Raw genomic sequence first — 17,387 nt, 5'->3', positions numbered from 1 at the left:
TCAGGTGTCGCTTCCAACAAACTGGGGGATGATAATACTACATTTCTCGCTCTTCCGTTTGATATATGGACGCAGATCTTCCACTATGCAGGGATCTTTTGTCAGTGTCACGTTGAATTCAAAACTGTGAACCACACCGACCGGGTACATAAAAGCAGGAATAGGGCGAGGAAAAGGCGCCAACGACCCAGCGGGTTCTCGACGTGTGCCATGAGAAGATTTCCTATTTACGAGAGCTCACTATGTAACGGTGATCATAAAACCTTTACTTCATTGTTAGCGGTCTGCTCTAAGACTAGATACATGACTCTGAAAGTGACACTCAGAGAAGTTTCATGTCACTTGAAACTTAACACATGGGAACACCTGGAGGCTTTCATACAGACTCTAAGTGCTTGGAAGCGCAATGATATGCCTCCTTTGACACATTACCTGAAAAGGCTACACGTGGAGAGTAGAGATGGAGTTAAACTACAGAGGGCCTTCGTCGAGTATTTTGGCAAGGCTTTGAAAGGAAAGGTGGAGCACTTCAGCCTTGATTGCACCGTAATGGGTCGGAGAAGAGCGAAAGCTATTGCCAACTGGGCATTCAGGGATTTACAGATGCTTAGCAGCTGCAATATTAGGCTTGACTGCAGGGCAAGCGGCGATAGATTATTGAATGCAGATGAAATGCAACAAATTCAAGATCTTGCAACGGAAATTACTCTTACATCAAATACTCGTGCTCATAAAAAGGACGTGTTCCGATTTATGGATCTTCCAGTAGAAGTGCAAGAGATGGCACTGCGGCCACTGCTGGTATTTGACGACATGGAGATATTTAGAGATCGATGCTCTTGGACTTTCAGGCCAAAAACAGCGAAGATTGGGGGCAAATATTGTTGGTGCACATTGTGTTCAATTTTAAAAGATTCGTCGCTCTCATCGGTTGAAGATCAATATCCTTTTCGACGAAACGGAGCTTCAGGCATCGTTTTTGCTTCATTTTCGTGTTCGTCACCCCTGCCTATCTGGTTGGCCAATGGCTAGTCGGATCTTCTTCTCTGAAAACAAGTTCAAGATTGACATTGGGTACTTTCTGGGAAGACGTCGTCGTAAGGGAACATACACAACCCAGGAATATGGCTTTCCAGGTAGACATATCCGGCAGATCCGCCGTCTTTGTATTTCCGTCGAAAATTACACGTGCTCGCCCCCTATATGTGCTCAGAAATTTGCTAGACTCGCCAAATTCTTTCGCGACGAACTTCATCTCAAAAGTTTAGACCTAGAAATGCCTGATGTCATGCCTAGGAACATATTGATAGTCATGGCCCTTGCAAAACTTGACGAGTTCCCGGGGGCGAGGCCGAAATGGTACCGAAGGGCAATTCAGGAACCCTAACAGGATTACTTTAGTGAAGTGGGCTGTTTGTGGGTTTGCCCATCTTTCAATATGCATGCTACCTTTGGCTGGTGTGCAGGAATATCGTGCTATCAGTCAAAACTGAGTCAAGGTGAAAAGATGTGTTCGCGGAGGTTAAAAAAATAATTCTCGTTGCATTTTGCCATACCCAAGATTGAATGCGCGTGAGTCATTAATTTGTCAGTAATATGAAGTTCTCGCTAGAATAATCAATAATAACATTAACTATTCAAGATATATGGCCAGGATTGTAGAGCTGATTAGGGTTAGGGCTATAGATGACTAAGGCCGTAATTGCGGGGATGCCTCCAACGCATGCGGGGAAACTTTTCGTTCATACATTTTGAACGTCGGAATGGCTTTGATGTACGCAAAACTACAAGCCACAACCACAATATAGTAGCCTACGAAGGCCATGTCGGTTGTTGTTTCCCTTGCATCCTAAAGATGGCACCGGTCCCAGTTCCCATCCCCCTTTTCGCAGACGCACAGCGCAAACTTTTGCAGAAAGAGCACGAAGCCGAGAAACTATCGTCAGCTCTTGCAACTAGCTCCACGAATACCGTATCTCCTTCGACTAGACGGACATTACAAGCGACAGGATATGCTTTGACTGGTATTGACCTAGAACAATGTCGTACTGGCATGGGCGGGAGAATTGTCGGCGAATTCAGCCCAGATGCCGCCTTTACCAGCACAGAGGCTACTGCTGATGGCGACGGAGCGCCTCGATTTGGAGCCCATGGTATTCGCGTAGGAGATGTTGTCCGAGTACTTGAGATCTCGTCCGGTAGGAAATCCGGGAAATCCGGGAAAGAGGCTGGGGGGAATAAATCAACATCATCGGATGGAGCCGAAGGCGTCGTGACCAAAATATCCGAAAAGGCTCTGTCTGTAGCATTCGGTCAAACTGGTGGCGGAGCAAATGCAAAAGCGGAGGAGGAATCATTAGATGAACTCTGGGGCAAGAAGCTTTGGCTGTATGTTCTCGCCATATGAAAACGTTTCTCTTTTCCAAAATTTACCTGCTAAATTATTACTGTGGTTCGCTTGCAACAGGGTCAAACTAGCGAACGATGTGACGCATAGACGTCTAAATCAAACAATGGAGAAAATGGAAAAGATGTCTGAAACAGACCATACGTATTTCATGCGAGTCCTCTTCGGCCACGCAACGCCCTCATCTCCAAATTACGACGCCATAGGTCCAGTTGATTTCATCGACCCAACTCTAAATGACTCGCAAAAGGAAGCAATAAGATTTGCACTCGCATCAAAGGAGGTTGCGTTAATTCATGGGCCTCCCGGCACCGGAAAAACACACACATTGATCGAGTTGATTTTGCAACTAACTCGCCGAAATATGAGAATCCTTGTATGTGGGCCTTCCAATGTCTCTGTGGACAATATTGTCGAACGTCTCACACCTCACAAAGTCCCGATTGTACGAGTAGGCCATCCAGCTCGACTTTTACCGTCGGTGCTAGACCACTCTCTCGAAGTGCTTACTCAGACTTCCGAGGCAGCGGAGATCGTGCGAGATGTGAGAAAGGAGATCGATGAAAAGCAAGCGAGTATCCGGAAAACAAGGAATGGGCGGGAAAGACGAGCAATATACGGAGACTTGAAAGAACTGCGAAAGGAGTTTAGAGAAAGAGAATCTAGATGTGTTGAAAGTCTCGTTGCAGGAAGTAAAGTTGTTCTGGCTACCTTGCATGGAGCGGGCAGTCATCAACTTAAGAACCAAAAGTTTGATATTGTGATTATCGACGAGGCTAGCCAGGCCTTGGAGGCCCAGTGCTGGATCCCCCTATTACATGCATCCCGAGCTGTGCTTGCAGGCGATCATCTCCAGCTGCCGCCTACGATTAAATCAGCCGATATCGAGGCGAAGAAGAAATTAAATAGAACCAAGGCACAGGAAACAGAGAACGATTCTTCATCAACTTCCCTCAAAGGAATAAAGCTTGAGATCACAATGTTTGACCGACTTCTCACTCTCCACGGCCCATCTATTAAGCGCATGCTCACGACGCAATATCGCATGCACGAAAAGATAATGAAATTTCCGTCTGATGAATTGTACGAAGGGAAACTGATAGCAGCAGACTTTGTGAAGGATCGGTTATTAAAGGATTTGCCATATGATGTTGAAGAAACAGACGACACCAAGGAACCTCTCATTTTCATAGATACACAAGGGGGTGACTTTTCTGAGAAGGCCGAAGACGAAGATATAACTATCAAAGGTGGTTTACTCAGTGAGAGTAAAAGTAATGAAATGGAGGCAAAACTGGCTGTTAACCATGTTGAGAGTTTGATCGATGCCGGTGTCCGACCAGATGATATTGCGGTAGTAACGCCGTATAACGCGCAAGTCGCTCTGATTGCGCAATATTTGAAGGAGAAATATCCAAGTATCGAAATCGGAAGTGTGGATGGGTTCCAGGGCCGCGAGAAAGAAGCTATTGTTGTCAGCTTGGTTCGCAGTAATGGGAAGCGAGAGGTCGGATTTCTCGGAGAGAAGCGTAGACTGAATGGTATGAACATCTTTCTTTTCGTATATCGAACAAATATGATTAACCAATTCTTCTTGCAGTTGCCATGACACGTCCAAAGAGACATCTTTGCGTCTGCGGCGATTCTGAGACCATTAGCAAGTAAGTTTACCTGCTTCCTCCTGATGCAGTGACACAACTCACTACGGATCTCTAATCGTCTAACAGGGGCAGCAAGTTCCTGAAGAACTGGATGGATTTCTTGGAAGAACATGCGGACCTTCGCTATCCCGATGCAAGCGAGCTCCTGTAGGTGCAGCTGTCAACGTGCCCTCCGAGTGCATTTCAGGGACACAACAACTACGAGAAAAAAACGCACATCCAAGATAGTAGATGAATTTGATATCCAATGAAATTTTCTGGAATGCGACGGAATTGGAACCTTAGCCCTGGACAGCTCTGTCGCTCCGCTCGGTAGTTAGACTACTGTTGTCACTAGGTAGGCAGACAACTTATCGCAATGACCTCGTCTATCGAAGTCTCATGAGAACCAAATAACCGCCAAACAGAGGCTTGAAGTCTCGACCTGCTAGCATACAGGACTAAAATGAAACTACACTTGACACACTGAGTGACGCTGAGGCTCATGTGAGGGATAGGGCAATCTGATCCGCGACGTGGAAAAATACACTTTAGAAGATATCATTTTAGGACTACTGATATTGTCTCAAATAAATTCAATACTAAAGCATAAGCTTTCGTTAGTAAGTCGCTAGTTTATTGCACAACCGATCCGGCATCGATGTTAGCCCTAACTAGATCTGCTTGTCGTCGGTATTTAAATTGTCTATGCCGATGTACATAATATATATTTTAACCATATATCTCTTCATAAAGATCTGTATGATCAATTTGGGTTTGACCAGCGACCCTAATAGTCATATGTTGGGCCTTGGAAGCGAACACATGCCAAACAACGATGGCCGGATCGCCTGACTAGAGCCTGCTCACCCTTCCAAGATAATGACATCAAGTTGTCAGTCAATCAAGGATGTACGATATGGATAATAAATGGCGTATAATTGAATAGGGATTTGCTACTGATTGCTCAAATGCGTTCGATCGCAGGGCGTGCGCTGTGGCGTTCAACACATATGCACTTATCAGTATGTAAGTGAGACACACTTCTCGTCATATAGCATGACTAATTTCACACACAGCATCCCCAAGAATATAAGTTTTAATAAATATTGCACATAAGTTAGCTATTGACAAAACTTGTTCTTGTCAATATAATAGCAGTACTGCCAAACACCAGGCCTGAATAATTACCAAATCGGGTAATTCCGTGACTACATTGATCGCGTCTAAATCCCAAGATGTGCTTTTGTCCTCGGCTTTAGTAATTTAGTCTTTTCCTTGGAATTATTCTCTAAGATTTTTCACTTGGAGTAGAATAGGATTTGCATGTAGGCCGTGGTGCTTACTTATGACTAGGTCAACACACAGAAGATCGAATCAGATGATGGGACGGACAGTGACCAAGAAGAGTCACGGGCTAAAGTTGGCATCAACAGACTTATACAAGACTGTAGCTGACATTCAACGAGAATAAAAATAAATATATGCTAGGAATTCTCTTGTGGATTTAAATTTGTATGTGTTTCTGCTCGCGCCAGTATATTTGAAGGATACCTAGTCGATCAAAACCTACGGAGCATATTGTTTCCCTTCCTCCATCGAACTTCCAAAGTTCATGGAACCCTTTTTCGAAAATGGTTATGTACATTGTTCCCCCATATAGACCTCATCGGTCTCTGATCGGCCAGCCAATTATCGGAGTGGGATCGATCATTTCTTTCTCTACCTATTCATCGCCGGGTTCCTCTCCTACTTCTGGGAGTAGCAGTAGTAATACTAGCAGAAGCCGAAGAACCAAATCTTCGAGTACCTATTATCCGACCGGATTGTCTTCGGCGAGTACCAATCCCTCAAGGAACCCGCCATGTCCGCCTGCCTATGATAATAGACGTCTGCGCCGCCGCGACAACTTCGGTATTGGCGAAGCAACAATGTCGACGACGGCGACAACAAGTCGGAGAACAGAAATGCCCTTCGAAAGAATTCCAGCTTTTGTATGGGAGGAACGTCATTCAAGATATGACAATTATAATTCGAATTATGACGACGACTATGATTACTATAAGGATGGTGGTGGTCGTCACTATCAAAGAGGTCGTGAAAGAGAATTTAGATACAGCAGAAGGAACGGAGAACATCGTCTGCGATCCTTCAGCGAACATGCGAGAAGTTCTGGGCGGCGGGATTTGATTGATTTGATGCAGTTTGCCTCTGACGAGGATGACGAGAATCTGTCGTGGAGATACTGTCGAAGCTATTGAAAGCTGAAGGTATGCATGGAAGATTCCTTTCTAGTTCTAAAGATTTCTGACATCTTTTAAGTAGCCCAGATTAAAGAAGCCATCATGGATTATTTGTGCCTTGTGATAAGCAGTCGACAGTCTCGAGCTCGGAGCGAGAAGATACAGCTTCTTATATGAACGACGGATTTGGAACGCTGTATAGGCTAGTATCGGAAATACTATATAATCTATTTCTTTTGTGATGAGTAGGAGTGCTGCTGCGCGCGCATGCAGAATCCTTCGTGATTGGGCAATCGAATAAGGCTATATAGTAGAGTCCGTCAACATAGGGCTTCCAACCCCTACGCAGCGGTGTTGACTTGGGAATAGCCTCATGTCAGTAATAAAGCTAGATTAGCTTATCCATATACAAGCGCAGATAGGCATCTTGTGTTTAGTTTTCTTTTCTTTTCTCTTTTTTGTTTTTTTTTTTTTTTTTTTTTTTTTTTTTTTTTTTTTTTTTTATTATTTTTGCCTTATATATATATATATATACGTATCCTTATTAAATAGTTAGATACTTGAATACGATTAGCCCCATAGAATAATAATAATAAGAATATCTTTTGTTATTTTTTAAAGAAACAACCAATCTAAATCATCATCCAACACGAGATTGACAGACCTGGTCTTGCTAGAGAAGATTTTCGCAGAGGATGGAAAGAGAAGGAGAGAAGAAGTTTATGCGGACAAGTTGTGGTTAACATCCTCGGACTGAAGTGATAATATTCTGGCATTGTCTGGGTCATATGCGACGTCGAACCTTTTTGCCAGACGGGAACACACATCATGTATCAATTTTTGACCGACTTTGTGCAAGCTGCCAGGTACTTTATGTGAGTATGTGCAACTGACAATGAATATCAGATCAACGGAATCGGACACTAACAGGATTAACGTACCCAGCCAGGATTAGTATAGAATGGGTGGCTCCACTATACAATTGAATATCAACTCCGACTCCGGACTTCTGTAGAGAATGGCCATATTGATGACCCTCTGGAGCAAGCAGATCACACTCTGCAATTGCGAGAAATGTGCTTGGACTTTTTCGCAGAACTTCCACCGGTGCAAAACATGGTGAGGCGTCCCAATTTCGTGTTTCATTCTCAGAGCGAAAGTACATATTTCGATACCATGTCATACGCGAGGGTGTCAGCCATGGGGAACGCTGAGATGGCCCCCATGCTGTGTCAACAGTAGCTGTGTTATCAATAACAGGACATATCAGTATTTGATACACTATCTTATCCACAATGCCTGGATCCAGGGCCGCCTTCATCGACACAATTGCTGCTAGGCCACCGCCCCTAGATAATGGTGCTGTTAGATCTCTCTCTTCCGTTGTCATATATGTGGAATGACTCCGTGCGCACGCTGAAAGCCCTCCAATAGCTATCCTCGATGTATTGATCGACAGTTTCTTCGCAGTTTCCGGTGTCAACACCCATTTAAATCCCGCAAGGGAATCTTCAGCAGCCACCGGATAACAGTTTTCGGGCGCGTGGCGGTAGTTGATTGAAACGACGACACAGTTGAGATCTATATGCAGGTTCGGTCGTAAGGCCCTGTAATATCATATTCAAGTCATCTGATAGAGGTCACGGACGACTAACATTTACATATATGTCTAAGAAATCCATTTTCGCTGTTCAACCCACCGAGTACCCAGCCTCCGCCGTGATACTATTCGATTTTAACAACTGTTCACGCCTCCTGGCGTTCGGTGAAATTCATGGTGTTATACTAACATATACGAAACATGGCCAGCCGCCAGGGGGTGCCTCAGTCTCAGGTGTGAACACTCGGACCTGATATTCACCAACACTGACATCCGCGACATTGCCGATTTTCACCGGTTTTGGGCTTGCATACCCCATGGGACTAGGTCGGAACCTGGACTCTGCATTCCATGGCTCTAGCTCGCTAGGCTTGCAGTACTGTAAAATATCGTCGTGCAATTTCACATATTCGGGATCGAGCTCATTGCGAATTGACTCCTGTAAAGGTTGAAAAGCTGTTTTCAGTGACTTGGACATTGCGCCAACAGCTGCAACGTGGATTTGCCCTCTTTCAACTCCCTTTCCCCTTTAAGAGCTTTTGATACAGAATGATCACCCAGAAACTACAGTCTTTATATCAAAATGGGCAATAATTGTAGCATTCATGCTTAGCCGGTTCGATGACACATGCCGGCCGGCCGGCAGATACCGAAATTTCCCTACGTCACATTCTATTTCGTATCTAATAGCTACACGATTTTGAGATGTGTGTTTCTTTTCCTAGCCAGACATTTGAAAGTCGATATACATCTCACTTTTCTGATGAAATGTCTAAACCGTGCACGAAGGTGTATTGCTTGCTATCGAATAATCTCGTCTCAAGCCCTTGTCACTGACGACAACCATCAAGACGAGACACAGCCCCATCGCGCCAGCCCAGATATAAAACACCGAGCGCGCGCGGCATCAGCGTAAGTGACAAATACAAGACTTCTCTGGCTATCTGAGAGACCGGTTACATCCGGAACAACGAAAATTGACGATATGATAATTTCCGCAATTTCTGCAGGTATTTCAGTCGGTATATGACTGACTAACAAGTTAGAATAGGTTGTCGACGCAATTGCCTATCCGAGATTTGTGATTGACAATATGGTGAGCGAACTGATATTTGCGTGGAGAAACTACATGGCTAGAGCAATACTAAAAAGATATTTGGATTTGCATGCGATGTTGTCATCGCCATCCCATTCTCATCCGAGCGATAGCTTCAGGCTCATTGATGACATCTGCAAATCTTGCATCTAGATCAAATAGAGTCGCTTTCTGAATTTCAACGCTTCTATCCCCGCAGGCCTCTTCAACCACCATACACCGGAAGCCGTGCCCACATGCATCGACTGCCGTAGCCCTCACACAGCCACTCGTACTAACACCACAGAGCACAATCGTGTCCACTCCCAGACCATTCAGCTGGCCGATCATATTTGTTGCTAGGAAGCCGCTGGGGTTCTTCTTCACCACAACAGTCTCATTTTCCCAGTCCGGAACCAGGCCAGGCATCCATGCGTCCATTCCACGTGTGTCACCATCCTGCCATATTGATATTCCCGGAGACTTCTTATATAGTATAACGCCGTCTAACATACTTGGGTGGTTATAACGAACTTGACACCATATCACTGGGATGTCACCTTGGCGTGCAGCCGCCAGTAGTCGGATCATGCTATCTGGAGAAGATGCGCCGGAAGGGTTGGATAGTAGAGAGAGGGGCGATCGCTCCGACCAATAAGCACGACAAACATCGATAAGAACCAAGGCAGGTTTTGCGCCCCAGCCAATACGTTGGTGATAGCCGGCTGCTTTAGAATCATGGTAAAATGGATGTGATTCCACAAGTTCCGTTGGCATGTCGATCTCTGTACTATTGAAAGAGCTGGTAGGAAGGAAATAGGCCGAGAAGAAAGGATCGCTGTAATTCTGATATGTTGAAAGCATGGATTTTCTTTATCATTTAAGGGTGTGAGCCACACGTATCTAGCTTCGCTGTGCCGGCCGGCATTTCTGCAATCCCAGCTGAATTATCCTAACGGTCATTGATTCGCGAGTTTTACAGATATTTTGATGATAAGGACATGTCACTACTAGAATCTCTGATAGTATTATTGAAAAACAGTTTATCCGCTAGATATGTAACTATTCAACCCGTTTACACTGCCAGGTTATAATCCCATTCACGCTCAGACTCGGCCCGTCCATTTAATCTCCAGGGAACGAAGAGGCAGATACAACATAATCCCAACGATGAGAGCGCACTCAAACCCCAAATCTCCAGTAACCTTTGCAATCGGGCCCACGTACCAGACTTGATCCATCGACGGCACCACAAGTGCAAAAGGGAGTACAAAGGAAGTGAGAGCCGCTAGACCTGGTGGCAACTCTCCAACGCTATTCCAAACCCTGGGATCGAAAGATGCTGCTTTTGCTTTTCGAAAGACAAACCATTCTGTCAATAAAATGCCAGTAAATGCGGCACTCCAGTAGCCAATTATACCCAAGAAATCTTGCAGCGAGTTAAAGAACGATTCAGCGGCTTTGATGCCCACTCCGAGGTCCACAGCAGTGACAACAATCACAAAGAAAATGCGAGGAACCATTGCGAATTTTGGCCAAATCAACTGAAAGTTGAGCGAGACGGAGTAGAACCCTGGTGCGATCTGCGCAATGACACTGAGAGAGATCATGACTGCGATGAATTTGCCAAATCCACCAAGTGGCTGCAGCATGGCGACCAAAATTCCTCCCACGGAGTCGCGGTCGTTGGCGTCCGACCAGCTTGGTATGTTCGGTACAGCACCACCGATAGCTGCACCAACGATCATCAGTATAATGGAAGGCAGACATATGCCCATCCAGCAGTAGAAAAAAATACGCCACTTGGGAGCGTTTGGCCCCAGGTATACCGCTGTATCCCCAACAGTGGTACTGTAGGGCAACATGTAGCCAGCAATTAGACTAATAAAGGTGATGATAGTGGGTGCATCAGAAGAGGTCGCCGGAACTTGCTCTTTTAGTTTCGATCCGCCAGAACCGACGGCGATGACAATGGCAATGAACGCGGGAATCCAGGCCCATCGTTCGTACTGATGAATGACATGAAATCCTCCAAGGGCGGGAAGCATAGAAAGAACGGCAATGACGACAATCCCAACTGTCTGGCTGATTGTGTCTCCAGAAATCGCGGCGAGAGTCTGGCCGGCAGTCACCAGGCAGATGATGTTATAGCCACATAGGGTCATCATGTTGAGTAAGGCGACTAGGATGTTTGGGTACATGCCGAAACTATACCGGGATTGAATCATCTGACGCATTCCAGTCTGCGGTGAAATTGTCAAGATGTACGCTGGTGGAATGCACATCAAGAGTGAGAAGAAAAGTATTAGAAGGCTGGTATCTCGTAGGCACATGCCGTAAGATAATGTGCCCACCATGCCAGTGACGAGTCTATCGATTTGGTCAGTAAGAACTTCATCTGGCACAGAGGTGCGACAACTCACGGTAGTGGACACAGTAGACTGGTGCACCAGATAGTGAAGATTTTGTTGAATGCCGAATCTGTACGTAACTCTGGTGGAACAGGTTCTACTCCACGCAGTTCCACCCCGGAGGAGAGAAAGAAACTCGCTGCAGTCTTCAGCGCTCCATGTTCTCGAGTTTGAGTATTCAACGATTCGCTTTCACCGATTTGAACATCGGGTGAAACATGAACCGACCCCTTCTCCCCTTTCTCGATATCGCCGGCAGGAGATGAGCTCATCCCGGAAGGCAAAAAACTATGTTACTCAGAGAAAAAATGAATAGTCATGCAGAGATCAATAATAAAAGGTTGCGAAATAGAAAGAGGTTTATACCATGACGTGTTATCTGACGGTCTAGGTCATCTCGTCTGTCGTTTTTTCGCGGCGTTTTTGATAGACATGGGCGAGTCATAATCATGCCTATCTATACATACATACATACATGTAGTTGCCGGCTATCAGAGCTCTCCGATAAGGGCTTGATTCGCCTACGCCACTTGCACAGACTAAAGCCGGTTCGCCGGCTGTTCTCTGTCTGACTCAGTGTTTCTGCCTCTTATTTCTCTGATAAGACTAGAGCCTTTAATCACCTACTCGTGAATAAGTCGTACTGTCACTAGTTTGTTGCAGTCTGGGGTGATATACGTTTGTCTCGTAATCTACCCTTGCAGAGGGGATTGTATCACAAAAAATCACAAAAGGGTAGATTTCAAACTAGCCACGTTGATAAAACACTTATATTCCCAGAGACGAGATTCATTTTATCAAGGGGTCCCCAAAGGAGAGAGTCCCTGCTCCTGTAACATCTTATTGATGGCAGGGATGTGGTCAAGGAATGGTCCCTTGACGTTGTCCCAAAATGCAACCCGCTGAGACCGGATGCAGCTATGTCTTTCCATAGCGAACTTGGTGACCGAGAAATGCGAGCTAATATGAAGCATGAAGCCAAGACTATCTCGTCCAACCAAAATATTCTCGAGTGGCTCAGATGTTGCTTTCACCCATGCTTCGTAGGATTCTGTTTGTGTATCAATCAACACCAAAACTTTCGGACAAGAGCTTTCCTTCGAGAATCACTCACCTCCATGTGGCATATAACTATTTTCCAGGGTCAGACCCCCAGCAACCTGTTCTCTTGTACTGCCTCCATATTTGCCGTAGATGAGACCGCCAATCTCGGTTGCCATGTTGCGATGGTAATATGGAGGGCGGAAGGTGTTGGTGCTCGTTTGCCACTTGGGGAGAAACGCTGCAAACTCGGTAAGAGATACCCCGGGTATTTTTGACCTGGCCATTAGGACAGTGTGTATTGTAGGGTCCACCTGCTCTTTCAGAGTGCAGTTGAATGAAACGAATTTCGAAAGTTCGTATTTGTAGGGAGCATAGCTGAGGGGTTACAGCAGTTAGTACTCGCGAAGCAATTATCTCCATAGAGATGACTCACTTTCCATGCCATGCCACTACATCAAACGGTGTCCAGCCCTGTTCATAGCGGAATAGCTCTCCGGTCAGCTTGTGGATGATAGTCCACTTTGTCTCGTCGATATCAAAACTCGCTACCGGTGTTTCAAAGTCTCGTGGAAGCGCCATCCCATTGCTACCCAATGGACCTAGCTCTGGCAGTTCATAGTGGCTTCCAAAAATCTCCTGTACATAGCCCCTTGCTTTACCACCAGGCAGGCTAACCTTCCATCTAATGCCGGCTTGTATGACGCAGATTTCACCTGGAGATACCATCATCCGGCCGAGCTCGGTTTGGACATCCAGGGCTCCTTCAGTTGGTATTATCAAAAAGTCACCGTCATTGTTGCAAAATGCCTCGCTTTCCATACTTGCGTTCGCTGCATACATGTGAACCGCTAGTCCTTCTTTGTTTGTTGGGTCACCGTGTCCACCAATTGTTTTGAGACCAGTCAAGAACGTTGTTGACGTCGCTAGTTCGGGGACTTCGAGAGGGCCCCAGGTGTAGCTGAGGGGCGTGTATTTTATGGATGGATTGGAGGGAGAGAAGCAGGCTTCAATATCAGTGTTCAACGTCATGGGTTCCAGCGGGCGATGTGCCACAGAGGGTCGTATTCGATACATCCATCTGTATTCGCTTTAGAAATGAAGTTCATGCCGTATACTTGTGGAATATACATAGACTCACACATGTTGTAGGGTCTGCCGTGATGATATAAATGATGTACCATTCAACTGTTCCGAGTAAAGATCAAAGGCACATCTTTGGGGTACATTGCGGCCTCCTTCAGGAAGAGTTCCCGGCCTGTTCGTAATATTAGTCCTGTACAAGCCAAGTAGGACAGGTTACATCTTACACTGCCTCGGATGCAAATCGATTTCCAAACCCCTGCATATACCGATAAGGATCACTTTCAGTTGGTGGTGAGGTATAGCAGTCAGTCGCAGACCTTCCATGTGAGGATTTCGCAGGGGAGGTCATTGAGATTGAGCCCTGGTTGGATGGCACGAACTTGTCCATCATGATTCAATACGACGAGGCTCATGTAGATGAAAAGGCTGAAGTTACTTTTGAATTGGGAACACAATTGACTGCGTTGATTGGGAAAAAAATCAGGCATTTGAAGATGTGAATGGCCTACACTCTACTTATCCAGCGAGGCGCGCTATCCACTGGAACTAATCGTGCCAACGACGAACCAGCAATTCTATGACTACAGAACCACTTTCCACAAACCAAAAAAAAAATAAAAAAAAAAAAAAAAACTGGAACAGCCTGACATTGTGTGATCGCCTGCCCTTGGTCAAATTCCGGCGTAATAAGATGCCGGAAATGCCGGCCGGCATACATGGTTTTTATGAGAGAGATAAGATAGAAACATATGATTGGGAGCATAAGCCATTGCCCAATGGTCAAAACATAGTTGATTACATATGTAACGAGCCCATAACTAGTTAACTACCTTATCCGGCCGGATTGTTCAACTCCTCCCGCATGTCTATCCTGCCGGCTAACAGCTTCGTCTTTGAGGTCACAACATGAAAATTGGGGCTTAACCATTCTCCAAATGGAACAGCAATTGCCGTCTGACTTGCGTGGCAGCGATCAGGAGCATGTCAAATTGGTGAGGGCTGCGGTCGCTTGCAGGAGGTAAGGGCAAATCTTCATTCACCAGATGCACCTGTAGAGCTCATACAGGACTACTATCAGGTGTCGTCGTTTGCGCACCAAATGCGTGCATCGTAATGGGAAACCGCCGTGTGAGGGATGTAGTCGTGCCGGGTCCGATATTGCTAATTCATGGTACAATGATTCCTATTCTGATGACGAAAGATAATAACTAAAGTATGCATGCATGTCTAGCTATTTTCCAGCAAGGGGCCATAGCCGTCACGATCGTGAAGTGAGTATGCTCCGCTCTTATTCGGATGACGGTCGAATAAGGCACTGATTTGGTAATTCACTTAGTTCCGTGTCAATAAATGCAGCAAACCTGATAGACAACTGAATTCTCCGAGCTCCACACATGACAATGTTACAGCAGATCACTACATACGCCCAGTTGTGTAAGTTTATATCACCCATACGGCTGTAAAAGTTGTGTACTCGGAACGTGGCTGACTGATGAGCAGGCCTCATCAAGGAATCCCATCGCCGTCCCATTCAACAGTAGGCACCACTGTAAGTCTACTGAAGGCAACGAGGAATATTCTCCCACCTGCTAGGGAAGTGATCGAAGGCTGTAAGGTGTTTTGGACGTCTTTCTTGCAGCTGGGTTTCTTTCCAAAGCGTTTGTTCCTCGAAAAACTGTCCCAGGACATTGATTCAGTGTCGCTCTTCGTTCTCTTAGGCATTCTGAGCAACTCTTGTCGCTTCACACCCTGCCTTATAAAAAGGTATGGCAGCTGTCAAGAGGCGGGTAGCTATTTCATTGGACATGCAACAAGTCTGGTGCTTGACGCGTTGTACGAGCCCAGTCTTGAGAATATACAAGGTTTCTTCCTGTTAGCTCTTGCACAATGGGGCAGTGGTGATAAAGATAAAAGCTCGGTAAGCTTCTTCCACAATTCTCCACAGTGAATTGTAGCTTAATCTATGTTCCAGATGAATATGGGGATCGCTGTTAGGAGTAAGGAGTGATTATCCGCAACTGAAATATCTTCAACTAATGAGTGGTAGTGGCTGGTATCCTACGACTCCACCGAGAGGAGACTTATAATCTCCCCCTGGATGCCACCACTGATGATATTGTTGATTCAGAAATAGCTAGGCGTACTTTCTGGGTTCTGGAAAGTAAGTTATCCACCAAATGGAGTACAGTCGTCGATTCTCATGGACCATACATTGTAGCCGAGGATAATCTCCATTCAAGCCACGCATCCCCAGTTGCTTTTGGTGCCGATGACATTACAACATTACTCCCTTGTGAAGAATCTGATTTTGCATTTGGACGTATGCCTTCGTCTCGCGCGGCATTACCAGGCACCAAGGCCGCAAAGTTATGGCCAGAACTAACAACTCTCCCATCACGCTCGCTCTTCGCCACCCTCCTTCAAGCACATAGTCTATGGGGAAGTGTCGCCCGAAAGGCGTGGCGAGTCGATTTTTGCTCCGAGGGCCCGCCTCCCTGGGATCAAGATAGTACATATGCTAAAATGTGTCGGGCGTTGGCGGAGTGGGAGCGTGATACGCCGGCTAGTCATCGATGGAGTGTTTGGAACATGAGAGGGCATAGCGCGGAGCAGGTACATGCAGCTTATCTGAGCGTCGTTATGGTCACGAGGTTAAGTCATATTGTTGTTCGGAGAATTTACTTGGAAGAGTAGGTGTTGATCGTCGGCTTCAACCATTTATAAGACATACAAGCTAACAGCAATATGAAGGATGATTAACAGCATCACGCAGTCAGGCAAAGACAGCGCTGCCCCGCAAAGCTTTTGGACTTCTGTCGCAGATGAACTATTTGAGAATGTGTTCGCCCTACATGAGCCTGTCAACACATTTGTTTCGAATCGTAGTCCGCATGAGGGCTTCTCTGCAACCTTAGTGAGTGTCGCTCATGCCGAGACATACCTCAATTACCTACTAATCAATCCCAAGCTTTTTTCGCTATACGTCTGCGGTACACTATACGTGCATCTACTGAAAATGCCCTCGTGTATGTTTATTCCGCTAAATGGTTGCTTCTGACATACTCGTTAATGAAAAGTTAGTATGTCCACGACTAGCATCTCGCGCTCAGCCGAACCTTAGCCGTACCCTTGAAATTCTTGAAGATTTGCAAAATGCGTGGCCGCTGGCATCAAAGTGGTTGACGATGCTGAGAAATTCGGCTACGACCATTCCACCGAGATCACTGACGGCCTCATCTTCTAGTGCTCAAAGAAACAGACCCCATGTAGTAAGTGGACAATTAATCGCAATCTATTCAGACTAACATGATCCCTAGGATTATGCGACTTCTCATTGCGAGGTAGATATTCCTGGAGAACATCGAGCTAACAACAACGCAGAAGGTGGAAGTCTGGAAATGTTTAGTAAAGCCGCAGTGTCCGCAGAGAGGAATACAATTTTTCCAAGTGGGTTCATTGGCACTATGAATAAAACAAGCAACAGCTATGGGAATCGCAACATGGTCGTAGACGAGTTTCTCTCATTTGACGCGTCAGAAGGAGGGTTCGGCGTTTCCGCTCGACATCCAAATATATGTACAGATGATGGAGTATCATTTGACAAGGAGCTGACTGAGTTTTTAAGTCAGCCAAGCTATGGGATGGTAGATATTTGGGTTCCCTCTGAGCAAGACGACACCTGGATGTCTTCTGATGAATCTTGAAGCTGCCACTCGTGATGTACAGTCCGGATTAGCTCTGTCAAGGTTCGGATGCCTTCTAGATGGTGGTGCCGTTGAGTCGGAACATGCCGGCCGGACCGGCACTTAATCATTATACCCACTGGAGATTCCAATATGTTTAGTCAATGATAACAAGTGTGTAAAGCATTCTAAAACTAGGGC

The 17,387-nt window shown here is 45.8% G+C and overlaps 5 protein-coding genes across 5 annotated transcripts, besides 1 other annotated feature; 2 read left to right on the top strand and 3 right to left on the bottom strand.

Annotated features, from left to right (window-relative positions):
- Positions 1–1,855: 1,855 nt before the first annotated feature.
- UA08_01277 (hypothetical protein) lies at positions 1,856–4,219 on the top strand (the record flags this gene model as incomplete). The annotated part of the gene is made up of 4 exons (XM_020260923.1): positions 1,856–2,388; positions 2,468–3,948; positions 4,008–4,068; positions 4,135–4,219. 4 exons carry the CDS (start codon positions 1,856–1,858, stop codon positions 4,217–4,219), a joined length of 2,160 nt encoding a protein of 719 aa, XP_020123194.1.
- A 2,227-nt stretch (positions 4,220–6,446) lies between these two features.
- Positions 6,447–6,519: a repeat region (Identified by RepeatMasker using a combination of RepBase library and repeat library created with RepeatScout).
- A 491-nt stretch (positions 6,520–7,010) lies between these two features.
- UA08_01276 (hypothetical protein) lies at positions 7,011–8,368 on the bottom strand (the record flags this gene model as incomplete). Its single annotated transcript, XM_020260922.1, has 4 exons — positions 7,011–7,149; positions 7,232–7,871; positions 7,991–8,015; positions 8,081–8,368. 4 exons carry the CDS (start codon positions 8,366–8,368, stop codon positions 7,011–7,013), a joined length of 1,092 nt encoding a protein of 363 aa, XP_020123195.1.
- Positions 8,369–9,067: 699 nt separating this feature from the next.
- UA08_01275 (hypothetical protein) lies at positions 9,068–11,648 on the bottom strand (the record flags this gene model as incomplete). The annotated part of the gene is made up of 3 exons (XM_020260921.1): positions 9,068–9,803; positions 10,193–11,335; positions 11,389–11,648. The coding sequence occupies 3 exons, from the start codon at positions 11,646–11,648 to the stop codon at positions 9,068–9,070; spliced, it is 2,139 nt and encodes a 712-aa protein (XP_020123192.1).
- A 525-nt stretch (positions 11,649–12,173) lies between these two features.
- Positions 12,174–13,891, bottom strand: UA08_01274 (hypothetical protein; the record flags this gene model as incomplete). Its single annotated transcript, XM_020260920.1, has 5 exons — positions 12,174–12,427; positions 12,491–12,795; positions 12,854–13,498; positions 13,559–13,675; positions 13,728–13,891. The coding sequence occupies 5 exons, from the start codon at positions 13,889–13,891 to the stop codon at positions 12,174–12,176; spliced, it is 1,485 nt and encodes a 494-aa protein (XP_020123193.1).
- An 835-nt stretch (positions 13,892–14,726) lies between these two features.
- UA08_01273 (hypothetical protein) lies at positions 14,727–17,207 on the top strand (the record flags this gene model as incomplete). The annotated part of the gene is made up of 10 exons (XM_020260919.1): positions 14,727–14,774; positions 14,840–14,937; positions 14,970–15,052; positions 15,222–15,421; positions 15,476–15,500; positions 15,551–16,193; positions 16,255–16,417; positions 16,472–16,529; positions 16,585–16,772; positions 16,821–17,207. The coding sequence occupies 10 exons, from the start codon at positions 14,727–14,729 to the stop codon at positions 17,205–17,207; spliced, it is 1,893 nt and encodes a 630-aa protein (XP_020123198.1).
- Positions 17,208–17,387: the final 180 nt, after the last annotated feature.

Source organism: Talaromyces atroroseus (assembly GCF_001907595.1).
Source record: "Talaromyces atroroseus strain IBT 11181 chromosome Unknown scaffold_1, whole genome shotgun sequence".
Taxonomy (NCBI): Eukaryota; Fungi; Ascomycota; class Eurotiomycetes; order Eurotiales; family Trichocomaceae; genus Talaromyces; species Talaromyces atroroseus.
Note: the sequence above shows the minus strand (reverse complement) of the source record. Positions and strands in the feature narration are given on the sequence as shown.